General features: G+C 34.6%; 1 protein-coding gene across 1 annotated transcript in view; it reads right to left on the bottom strand.

Annotated features, from left to right (window-relative positions):
* The window catches only part of adamts3 (ADAM metallopeptidase with thrombospondin type 1 motif, 3), a 270,315-nt gene that overhangs the window by 146,323 nt on the left and 110,511 nt on the right, over window positions 1-13,481 (bottom strand). The window contains exon 5 of the mRNA XM_059338163.1: window positions 4,363-4,556. Within this exon, the coding sequence (XP_059194146.1) occupies window positions 4,363-4,556 (194 nt within the window). The remainder of the gene's footprint in view (window positions 1-4,362; window positions 4,557-13,481) is intronic.

Here is a 13,481-nt window from a genome sequence, read left to right as displayed (position 1 = left end):
GAACTTAGTACTCACTAAGATTCACTCAGCTCCAGTGGTGGAAGAAGTATTAGGATCCTTTACTTAAGTAAAAGTACTAATAAAACACTGTGAAATTACTCCACTACAAGTAAAAGTCCTGCATTCAAAACATACTGAAGTAAAAGTACAAAAGTATCAGCACCAAAATGTACTTAAAGTATCAAAAGTAAAAGTACTCGTCTTGCAGAGTGGACCCACTCAGATTGTTTTATGTGTTCTAAATATATTATAAGATTATTTATATTGATGCATTTATATAAGTAGCATTCTACTGTTGTCCAGATAGGACTCATTTTAACTACTTAATACACTGTTATGTTTCATAAATGTGTAATCATATTAAATATTTTTTCATGTTGAATCTGAAAAGTAACTAAAGCTGTCAGCTAAATGTAGTGGAGTAAAAAGTACAATATTTGCCTCAAAATGTAGTGGAGTAAAAGTATAAAGTTACATAAAATGGAAATACTCAAGTAAAGTACAAGTAACTCAAAATTGTACTTAAGTACAGTACTTGAGTAAATGTACTTAGTTACTTCCCACCACTGCTCAGCTCTCTGAGGACTCAGGGAACAACTGAGAACTGAAAGCATCGTTGGTGTTTTATTCTGAAAAGCCCAATATGATTTTAACCCATAAGAACCCAGACCCAGTAATCCTTAAAGGAGAATTATGGGGCATATACAACAGAACAAGTGGACCACATAGAACACATATATGATGTTTTTTCAAAAATACTAAATGTCAAAGATCTGTGATGTGACATAAACGTTACATTGAGCATAAGGTTGTCAAAAGTATTGATACTAAAACGTTGTATCTGGATACGATACTCATTTTCAAAAGCATCGATACCCCCCGTGCACAGCATACAACCTCAAAATATTGTTCTAATTGTAATTGTTTATTGTATTTATTTATTTTTTGCACTACCTCAGACCTGAAGCTTGTTATCATAGTTGCAGTTTCTTTTTGCACAACTGTTTTTTATTATAAATATTTAACCTGTGGTTCTGTTCATTTTTACATGTTGCATTTTTCTTGTTAATAAAAATATTTCTGTAAAATTTTGGGGTCTTTGTTTTTAATCCTTGTGGTATTGAAAATGGTATCGAGTATCGAATATTTTCCTGAGTATCGGTATCGAGTTGAACATTTTAGTCTCGTGACAACCCTAATTGGGCGTTTATGGTATTTATGTTTATGATATTTCTTATTTTAAAATAAAAAATAAACGCATTTTCTGCTTACAGAAACACAAACTTGCCTTTTTCTTTGCATCTTCACAACATTTATCAAAATTGTGACATTAATAGTGCTGTTTTACAACAAATTATTTTTCATATTTGTTTTTAAGTAACAAAATAATAATAATAATACACTAATTATAAATAAAAACAAATAACCATTTGCCTTTTTGTTTGCATCTCCATAACATAAATCAAAATTGTGACTTTAATTTGTTCAAGAAATATGGTCAGAACTAGTTAAATGCAATACAGGACACCTTATTAACCCATTGAAGCCTGGAAAACGGATACGTCGAAAATCTATTATTTAGTAGAAGAGTTGACACTTTTTTTTCCAGAATTTTCCAGAATTTCCAGAAAATTATTATTTTTATTTTAAAATCGCCCAGCGATTTTTCAGGCCTCAATGGGTTAATGGAGTAGAATTGTTAAATGGGTTTAAACTTAGCCTAGTAACAAAAAATATGGGAAATTATAGAAGATTTAAAGTGTTTGTTACATGGGTGTCACAGTGGGTTCTTATGGGTTAAAAAAATAAATGTGCGTCCTTCACACCTTTAAAACAGAAGGTCTTATTGATTCTTGTGGCCCTGTTGGTGAAACAGTTTTCATTCAGTGACTTGAAGAAATAAGTCCAATATTCACTCTCTTTCCTGCTCTGTTTGGATCTCTACCAGCTGTTAAATGTTCCCTTTCTTCACCAGCCTAACTAACTATGTCTGCCTACTGTTTGGTGCATGCCGTGTTTATCACAGCTTGTTGGCTGCATCCAGCTGCCTGCTAGGAAGAAAACCGCCTCTACATGAAACTGCTCCCAGCAAGGTCTGAGGATTATTTTGATCAACAGGATCATGAATTCTGGAGAGTTTTTCAAGTGTATGTGCATGTATTTTGAGTGTCATCTAGTTCTATTATATTGAAGAGAAGGCAGAAATCTCTACGAACAATATCTCCGACACTCAATGGTTAACTAGCAGGAACATTATTGGGGTTCTTTTTGGAGCTGAAACCTTTATTTTCTCACATACACTACCGGTCAAAAGTTTTAGAACACCCCAATTTTTCAATTTTTTATTGAAATTCAAGCAGTTCAAGTCAAATGAACAGCTTGAAAGGGTACGAAGGTAAGTGGTGAACTGCCAGAGGTAAATAAAAAAAGGTAAGCTTAACCAAAACTGAAAGATAATGTACATTTCAGAATTACGCAAGTAAGCCTTTTTTCAGGGAACAAGAAATGGGTTAACAACTTAACTCTATGGAGTCTTGGGCTATTTTGTCCATTTTTGAATTCTTTTCATGTCTTTGTAAGTCATTTTGTGTCTTTTGGTGTCTTTTTTTGTCATTTTGTGTCTTTTTTTTGGTCATTTTGTGTCTTTTTTTAGTCCTTTAGTTCAACATAAAATGTGATTTTGAATCTTTTTTTTATTTTCAAAACACTATCATGCTCAATAAAGAATTTTAAATGTTGCAAATGTGCATTAATTTCAGAGTACACTGAGACATTAAGCTGCATCATTTTCAATTAAATTCTGAAAAAGTTGGTGTGTTCTAAAACTTTTGACCAGTAGTGTACATTAGACATCACTAATGAAAGTGTACCTGCATGGCAGCACATATTCATACATTATTGTTATAATTTGGTTTCCTCCACATGCATGATATCCACCAACTCTATCTTTTAACAGTTGTCTTTGTAATTTGAACGTGTGATTCTCAGCTCAACAAGTTTCTTTCTCGTTAGACATGTCTGAACTAGTCACATTTTCTATTTTTAGCCTCCTTTAGACAGTGTAAGACAACAATCGCTCTGTCTGTTGTTGCAGCAGCAGGCAGCTGTATGCAGCCGACAAGCTCTGATGAAACACTGTGTGCAACCTGCTCCGCAACAAACAGCACACAGACTTATAGTTAGTGTCTTTCTGCAGGAAGGAGAAGATTTAGCAGCTGGGAGAGATCAGACTCAGATTAATAAATAGCACCACAGGTAAGAGGGAAATATGTATTTACAGAACAGCGCTCATTGGAAGAAGACAAAGAGATTTTCAGTATTGACTTATGTCATAATTAGGCTTTAATTGAACAAAAACACCTACATTCAGACGTGCTTATCGTTCTAAGCAGACTCTTAACTAAACAAAAATGCACCTACGAGCAGATGTGCGCCATGATTTTAATTTTAATTAGGAAAAGTTTTACCCTTGTAGGACTCACCATGATTTTATTAATGCTCTTAAAAGTTTTATCCTTGAAAAAAATATTCTAGGATGTTACCATCCCCCCCTACCCCACCCCCCAATGAAGGACTACGGATGGAAAATAGCACCACTGCTAAATCTGATGTAACATCTTGTTGTTGTTGTTCATGAAGTGACAATGATTTATGGTATTACATGCTGTCCTTTAAATAAACTCATTCATTCATTCATTCATTCATTCATTCATTCATTCATTCATTCATGTCTAAATTCTGTCCAGCATGAAGACCAAAGCATAGACACAACTCGGCTTCAAAGAACATTAGTAGTGATTAATAGTGAGTATTTTTATATATTATATATTTTTATACAGTGATACGTATAGCTGCATTAAAACATATAACACGAAATTGGTTGGACGTTAATTCACCATCCATCAACAAATGGAAAATAACAGTAGATCAGATTAAGGAAATGGAAAGAATCACCTACAAATTAAGAAACAGAGAAGAAGAATTTAAAAGAAACTGGAGTAAATGGTAATGGAAATAAATGGAGTGGAAAACTAGAACTTTGCGTGGAGTGTTGAAGGAGTCCCCCCCCCCGCCGTTTTTTTTTTGTTTTGTTGTTTTTGTTTTTGTTTTTTTCTTTTACTTCTCTTTCTTTTCCTTAATGGAAGAATTCATTGAATAAGCAAACAATTAAAAATGAATATCTTATTTACTTATTTATTTATTCTTTTGGCATTGCCTCTTGTAAAAAATGCATAAATGTGGCAGGATGAATTGAATATGTGATGAAGCTGTTAATATTTGTAACTTCATAACCTGCAATAAAGTAATAAAAAAAAAATAGTGAGTATTTTAAAGTGACCACATCATGTGTCAGTGACTTACAATGTTCATGAGAGTGAGGAGGTAATTCTGGACGTGCTCCTTGCCGTGGAACCGAACCACCGAGTCGTCGACTCCCAGCAGGATCTCGATGTTGTAGTCGTCGTCTCCGGCGTCTCGGCGCCGACGGCGGTGGAGCGTCTCATTGACCTGCCGGGCCACAGAGTCCAGGGTCCCGGCTACGTCCAGCTCTGGTTCTGTACAGGCAGCAAGACACAACAGATACATGTGTTAATTAACAAGACAAGAAGTCACAAGAGCTACAAATTAAACTTTAATTAAATACATGATATCACAGTGGAGATGGGTCACATCACAAACTGTACGCTGTCACCTGGAAAAGCCCAATAATGACTCTACAACAGGATTTAGAGGGCTTTTATGTTGAAATTATCTCTGAGGAAGTTCACACACTATTAAAAAATTGTTGACAAGAATGCATTTCTGAAGATGGCCGAGGGCTGAAGTGATATTGATGCTTTTTTTTTTTTTAAACATATGTTTATAGAACAAGAAGGCACATACAAGAAAAATAATAATAAACAATAATGATAGCAATAATGATGATAAAAAATAAAATGTATAAATAAATAACTTGGGAGAGAGAGATATATATAAAAAGGGGGGGGGGGGGGGGGGCATTTATATTGATGCATTTTTCATCTATCTTTAGCTCCTTATATCAGATTATATAAATGTTTTATTTGACTGTATGTTTGAGGTTTTAATTGTGCTCATTCCTGGTTGTTTCATATTTGATGACCATTCAATCATTCACAAAACTGTCAGGTTTGTTTTGTGCTTCCAGCTTCTTACACTGTAAAAAATATCTGTCGATTTTACGGTAAAAAACTGCTAAACCACGACAGTAAAAGACGTAAAATGATAAATTTGTTAATTCAGTTTCAGTAACAGTATCAGCCAAAACAGTATTTTTTTACATTTAAAAAAAATATATATTACTCCACTGTAAAATACACTGGCACTGTATTTGTAACAAAAATATACTGCAATATATATACAAGCTTCACTGTCATTTTTGCATTTATCTTTTTTCTAATTGTTAAATATACTGTAATATTAGATGGTAAAATCTTTAATTTATGCAGCATTTATAAAGTATTTTCTCGTCAATTATATGGCAGAACAGCATTTCTTTTGATGGAAAATTATTTTATTTATATGGTAAAAAATGGAATAAAATGGCAATCTTAAACGTGAAATCAACACTGCCAATATCTTTTTACCGTAATATTACAAAAAGTTGCACTGTATTTATTACGGTAAAGTTCTGGCAACTACAGCTGCTGTTTTTTTCTCGTAAAAACAGCAGTTTTTGTTTTTTTACAGTGTAGAAACAGGGATTTGCTGTTTCTCTGTTTCATATAATTGTAATTTGAATATGTGGCTTTTAGACTGTCAGTCAAACAAATGAAGCGAGCGGAAGAAGACTCTTTAGAAAACTTCTAACTGTGGCATTTTCTCCTCTATTTTTCTGACATTCTACTGTAGTGAGTAATCATTTTAGAAAGTCATTTTATTCTATTCAAAAACTGTTCAAAGTGTAAAAAGCTGCTCTTTGAACCTCATCAAAAATGTCCAATCTTACATCTGAAATCTAACATTCTGAGTGTATTTTAGATTCAGTCAGAGTGGCAGGAGACCACTCACACACTCATTTACATTTAAATCTTCTGTACTTTCACATTCATGGCCTGAACTAAATGAAAGTGGAAGTCATGGGCTGCTTTGTGAGCTAAACGTTCTACAAAAAAACCCTCAACAATACTGAGCTCATGATGCTTGAAATGTCTCCATTAAAATCTGAGTGATGTAATCACTGCTGAAAACCTGAAGCCCTTCAAACCACGGCTCATTTTTAAAACAAAAACCAATGTCAAGTCTTGTCAATTTTATTTACAGGTTCTTCTAAAAAAATTAGAATATCATGAAAAAGTTCAATATTTTTTGTCAATCATTTCAGAAAGTGAAGCTCATACATTATATAGATTACTTACGCATAGATTGAAATATTTCAAGCCTGTTTGTCTTGTAATTTTGATGATTCTGGCTTAGAGATAATGTCTCATAAAATTAGAATATTGGGAAGAAGTTTGATTTTTTTTTTCTCTCGTAAATTTGTATTTTTCTCATGAATGAGTATTTTTTTGTCTTAAATTTGTGATTTTTTTCTCATCTAATTTGTGATTTTTTCTCATATATTTGTGATTTTTTTCCTTGTTAATTTGTCTTTTTCTCATGGATTTTTAAAATTTTTTTATCATAATTTTGTATTTTTTCTCTTAAATTTGTCATTTTTTCCTTATAAATTTGTCTTTTTCTCATACATTTTTTATTTTTTTTATCATAATTTTGTTTTTTTTTCTCTTAAAGTTTTATTTTTTTATTTTTTATCGTAAATTTGAGATTTTTTCTCTCGTAAATTTGTTAGTTTTCTCTTTTGATGATTCTGGCTTAGAGACAATGAAAACAGAAAAACAGGCTTGAAATATTTCACTCTATGTGTAATGAATCTATATAATATACGAGTTTCACTTTCTGAAATGATTGACAAAAAATATTGAACTTTTAACAATATTCTAATTTTTTTAGATGTACCTGCATATAGCACAACATCACTCATTTGTCTGAAAGGCTTTACAATCTGTAAAACCGTCCGGATGGACTGACATGGAATGAGATTCACTACTGTTACAACATGAAAAAACAATTATTTTAAGCCATTTCTCCAACATACAGATTATTTGTGGTGGTTATATAAGAGGAAGATCTGATTGGACTTCAAAGCGTGTTTTATATCTCCACTCTATATGAAGATGAAGTGAACTATCTGATTGAACACTCAGCCTCTTCTGCTGATACTGGATCAGAGCCTGGAGAAATGCTGATGCGGCCCTTTTTAATGGAGCAGCAGAGGAATCCTTAACCTCTCCTCTAATGTCAAACGTCTCCCTGCTGATAGGAAATCTTTCATCTGGTCCCGTCTGTAATCCTGCCCACAGTAAACCACTCTCACCGGGAGCTGAAGGAGTCTATCTCTTACTGTACGCTCCTCTTTACTGTTGGACCATACTCACTTTTCTTACAATCAAAATTGTTGAAACTAACAGACATAATTCAATACCGAACAGCACAAATAATGTACAAAGCAGCTAATAACTTACTTCCAATTAATATACAAAACTTCTTTAAAGGGTGGAGACGGGGGATATCAATTGAGGGGGTCAAATAACTTTAAAGTCGTGAAAATATGTACAAATAGGAAAAGGTTTTGCATTTCATTCAGCGGAGTAAAAATATGGAATTAAAATAATGTTCAAACATTAAACACTTAAAAATCAAATATAAAGAGCATGTCTTCACACGATATAGGGATGAAAACAGCTGTGTGAAATGACAGTAGGTGGTTATTGTTGACGTTTTATTTTTTAAATGTATTAATACTATTTTTCTTTTTTTTGTGTGTTGTTGTCGTTTTGTTTGTTCATTGTTGTCTCATTGTGACTACATGGGTGTTAGTGTACTTATGTGTTTGTGAGTTAATAACAAGTTATGTATGTTAATAATGGTAATAACAAGTTTATAAACTACATTACTATGTGTTATACATACATATATATAAATATTATTGTTGTTATATAACTGAATATAGTAAATTAAGATAGGGAGAAGGGATTTAATAAGCTATGGCTTCTTCCTTTTGAACACAAATTTGTTTGTTTTTAATTGTTCATCTTTTATTTTGTGCTCAAATAAATTCTCAATCAACCAATCAAAAAAAAAAAACATTCAATGTGTCACTACAATGACTGAAGAGTGCTGAAGCCTTCGGGTTTCGGGTCGTAAAAGAAGCCGGAGTTGCCGGTTAAAAACCCTGAGGGGAACATGTCGGGATGTGGATGAAGAAACGAAAAACAAAAAGCTGCAGGCCAACAGTAACGCTGTCATCATGTTTGTTGTGTTTGGTGTCAACCCCAAAACTTTTTGTTCCATTTGTGTTTGGTTCATTTCTCTACAATTTGGCAGAATCACAAATTGAAATAATGACTGAACCTTTGTAGTTAGTTAGTTAGTTTTCTCAAATGTTTTTCTCTATCATTACATCACTCAACCACCATCTATCTACTGATTATAAAGCAGTTAACAAACTCTGAAACTCCTCATTGTCACAAACAGAGAAATCTGCCTCGTTAAAGTTCCATCAACAAAGAAAATGACCTCAATATTCTCAGCTTTTTCCATGAACAAAAAAAAACTTGTTAATATTTAATGTGTCAAACATAAATGTGAGCATTTCAATTCAATGCTTACAAAACTCCTTATCAAAGATCCATCTGCAAATATGCTCAGTGATTCAACAGAGGCGCAGAAATAGCAACTAAAATGTCACTCTATTGATGCCAGGCTTTTAGTCTTGTAAAGCTTTTTGTGTACGCATCATCAGCACTCAATAAAAGCCATGATTAATATTAGGCTGACAGAATGCTCCTATGGACGGACTGACAGCTGAAATGTTTGACTCATGTTCACATTATTATATGTTTTGAATTGCACAGCTTGATGCAAATGGTTCCTATTTGTAGAAAAAGTTTTTTTCAGAATAAATCATTTTGCAGACTCAATGTCTGTCTGCGTGCGTGTGTGTGTGTTCTTGTACTTCCTACATAGTGAGGACCAGAACACGTTTTTAACCAACAGAGTGAGGACATTTTTGCAAAGTGAGGACATTTCGGCCGGTCCTCACTTCTTTAAAGGCTTTTTCGAGATTTCTGACTTTGTTTAAAGGGTTAAAGGTTACATGATAATGATAATTAACTGAAACTGTATTGTGTGGTTACAAAACTAACTAAAATTATAGTGAAAATGTCCTTCATTTTCGTCTTTGTCAACTTTTTTCATACATAATGAAGATGGATCAGACAAAGGAAATAAAGGCAAAAATTTACTGTGACCTCTTTTAATCTCCCACCCAACAAATACCCCATCACAAAAAACTAAAACTAATAAAAATTAAAGTAAAACTAAAGCATTTCAAAAAAATAAATACTAAACTAAAACTAGCAAACTCACTCTAAAAGCTCATTAAAACTAACTGAAATTGAAAACAAAAATTCACAACAAAATTAAAACTAAAACTAAAGAAAAATCCAAAACTATTGTAACCTTGCAAGGGAATTCACTGTTCCAACGAGGGTCCTCACAAAGACAGAAGTACAAGAATGTGTGTGTGTGTGTGTGTGTGTGTGTGTGTGTGTGTGTGTGTGTGTGTGTGTGTGTTCTTGTACCTCCTATATAGTGAGGACCAGAACACGTTTTTAACCAACAGAGTGAGGACATTTTTGCAAAGTGAGGACATTTCGGCCGGTCCTCACTTCTTTAAAGGGTTTTTTGAGATTTCAGACTTTGTTACTTTATTAGACTTAATTAGGTTTATGTTAAAAAAAAGATATTTCATTAACTTACTGAAACTGTATTGTGAGGTTTCAAAACTAACTAAAACTAACTAAAATTATAGTGAAAATGTCCTTCGTTTTCATCTTTGTCTACTTTTTTCACACATAATGAAGATGGATAAGACAAAGGAAATAAAGGCAAAATTTACTGTGACTTCTTTTAATCTCCCACCCAACAAATACCCCATTACAAAAAACTAAAACTCATAAAAACTAAAACTAAAACTAATAAAAAAGTCAAAACTGTTATAACCTTGCAAGGGAATTAACTATTCCAATGAGGGTCCTCACAAAGATAGTACAGAAGTACAAGGGTGTGTGTGTGTGTGTGTGTGTGTGTGTGTGTGTGTGTGTGCCTCCCTTGGGTCCTTCAGCATCTCTGTCCTCTCTATTCTCCTGCTGAAACTGAATATAAACTGCAGCGAGGGAGGTCATCTTTCATTACTAATGTCCATAAACTAGTGTTTGTAGTCTGCCAGCGAGACATTACAGGCCTTGAACTGAAGATTGGGTTCATGCAGGTTCACGCAGCCCATTTACAAACAAACCCAGGTTTGTAAACAAAGGTCACATGGACTCACAAGCAGCTTGTGTACTAAAGAGGCTACGGTGAGCTCCAGAAGCTTTATCTAAACAAATGTCTCTCCAGAAGCTGAGCTGAACGTGACGGACAGAGCTCAGAGCTGGAATCAACCTTCTCTGGGTGCAAAGGATCAAATGAAGAATTTGATGAATATCAGCATCTATTTTAAACCACAGTGCAGAACAGGAAGAAAATAAAGACAGGAGGGTTTATATATTCTCACCTGGTCAGATTAACTTGAACTCTCTTAACCCTCTAGAGTCCATGAAAACACCTGCATATGACTTCTTCATGACGTGACTTGTACAGAGAACTTGACTGACGGCATATTAGGGCATATTAAGTATGAATAAGAATAAAAATACAAACCTGGGGGTGGGGAGGTAATATTTAGAGAAATAAGTTGCACATTTACTACATTAAATTGGCAAATCTACAAGAAAAAAAGTTGCAGATTTATGAGATTTAAAGTGGTGAATCTGCACGAAGAAAGTCGCAGATTTACGAGAAAAAAGTGAAAAAAGCTACTTTTTTCTCGCAGATTCACCACTTTAAATCTCATAAATCTGAAACTTTTTTTTTCCTAGATTTGACACTTTAATCTCGTAAATTTATTTCTCAAAATATTACCCCCCTCCCCCATTCCACAGTCCACATTCTGGCAGTATGTAATATTGTCTAGGGTTGAAATTTGGAATTTGCAAGTATTTCAACGAGTGCCCTATTAGGGGGTTAAAATGAAGCAACATTGAGTCTCTCCATCAGCTTCCCTCTAAAGTTCTGGCTTGAAACTACATGCCAGATTTTTTTTTGATGATATTCGGCCAAGTAAAACCGGAGATATTGTCAAATATATTTAGTATAAAATATTGAACTAGATATTATCCTCATTCTACCTGTTATATGTTATATTTGCAACCTGTATTCATATATGCAATATTTAAAATTCTGTGTTTTCAAACATAATTTTCAAGATCAGATTTCATGTTTCCTTAGTTTATTTTGGGTTCAACATTTTGATCAAGCAAGTCAAAGTTAAAAAGTAATTATCAGGACATATAGGTGAGGTAACGCTGAAAAAACTGATACCAACATGACATGGTGAAGATTTTTAACCCTCTGGAGTCTGAGCCTATTTTGCCCGTTTTTGAATCCTTTTCATGTCTTTTCGTGTGTCTTTGTAAGTCATTTTGTGTGCTTTTTTTGTGTCTTTTTGTGTGATTTTTGCTCATTTTGTGTCTTTTTTTCGTCATTTTGTGTCTTTTTTAGTCCTTTATTCCAACATAAAATGTGATTTTGAATCTTTTTTGGTCATTTCGTGTCTTTTGGTCATTTTGTGTCTTTTTTAGTCCTTTATTTCAACATAAAATGTGATTTTGAATCTTTTTTTAATTATTTTGTGTCTTTTTTGCTCATTTTGTGTCTTTTTTAGTCCTTTATTCCAACAAAAAATGTGATTTTGAATCTTTTTTTTAGTTATTTTGTGTCTTTTTTGCTCATTTTGTCTCTTTTTTAGTCCTTTATTCCAACATAAAATGTGATTTTGAATCTATTTTTAGTTATTTTGTGTCTTTTTTGCTCATTTTGTGTCTTTTTTAGTCCTTTATTCCAACATAAAATGTGATTTGGAATCTTTTTTTAGTTATTTTGTGTCTTTTTTTGTCATTTTGTGTCTTTTTTAGTCCTTTATTCCAACATAAAATGTGATTTTGAATCTTTTTTTTAACTTTCAAAACACTATCATGCTCAATAACATTTTTTAAATGTTGCAAATGTGAACAAAGGTGTCAAATCTAACATATAAGAGGGTTCCATCCAGTTCTATCATTTTATACTAAATCTATTTGAGCTTGTCTCCAGTTTTACTTGGTATATCATCATCAAACTGAAACTGGCCTCATGGAGTTTACAGCCAGAACTTTAGAGGTAAATTTACAGTAGGGCTCCACGCTGCTTTGTTTTCTAGTCTGGATGTGAAGAAGAAGTCTGAATGATTTAGAGCTTTTGGAGACTACACAGGGTTATAAGAGATTTTTTAACAGACATAAGAGCCGAAGATTCCAGAGGGTTAAACACCTCCAGAGAAACTTCATTAAAATGAATATGTGTGTACCTGGAGGAAGGTGAGGCCCCCTGTATGAATAAATGATTTAAAAACAAATCACAGCTTCTATATTTCACCCACATTGGGTGCAGATAGTGCGCTGGTATATACTTGAAAATCTCGAGCCATAAATAAAAGCGCAGGCCATTTTTCATTTTTCCAGGGATGCTTAGAGCCGCAGACAGGGCCAGTGATTGAGTGGAGAGGGAGCTAAAATAAATAGGAAGAAATGGCGTCCACCTCAGCTGTGGCCCGGCTCCTACACTGTTGGGATTGTGGAGTGAATTCCTGCTCCCGTCATGACACAGGCATTCTTGTGCAGCGGGCCAGCCCCCCCTCCCCCTGCAGAGTAAACAGGCTTTCTGAGGTCCCTACTTCAAACGGACAGGACTTCCCCTCAGCAGCGCTCCTTAAGACCGCTAGTGTGCTTCAGTCAGCGGCGAGCGAGCCCCCCCCCTCCCTCCTCCTCCACAGCCCAGTCCCGTGGGAGCCCCACGGTGCAGCAGCAGCAGGGGCCCCTGAGACGGGAGCGGCCCCCGGCCAGCCAGCCAGCCAGCCAGCGCCGGCCCACACGTGGCAGCGTGCAGCAAGGTGGCAACGAGGCCAGCCAGAGCCACCGCAGGCTAAAAATGGCTCCGAGGTAGGCGACAGGCAGCGCGCCATCAGCCTGGAGTGGAAATCTACTGTGTCTGTCTGCTGTGACACCGTTAATATCCACACAGTCACTCACATCCCCACAACCCCATGAAGAGACAGGACCAGGTACTATATAGCCAGAATTAACCCTCGGAAATCTTCGGCTATTATGTCTGTTAAGAAATCAGTTAAAAATCTTCACCATGCCATGCAGAAAATGAGCAAAAAAAAGACACAAAATGACCAAAAAAGACACAAAATGACCAAAAAAAGACACAAAATGACCAAAACAAAGACACAAAATGACCAAAAAAAGACACAAAAT

The sequence above is a fragment of the Centropristis striata genome, chromosome 7, assembly GCF_030273125.1.
Source record: "Centropristis striata isolate RG_2023a ecotype Rhode Island chromosome 7, C.striata_1.0, whole genome shotgun sequence".
In the NCBI taxonomy this organism is placed as follows: Eukaryota; Metazoa; Chordata; class Actinopteri; order Perciformes; family Serranidae; genus Centropristis; species Centropristis striata.
Note: the sequence above shows the minus strand (reverse complement) of the source record. Positions and strands in the feature narration are given on the sequence as shown.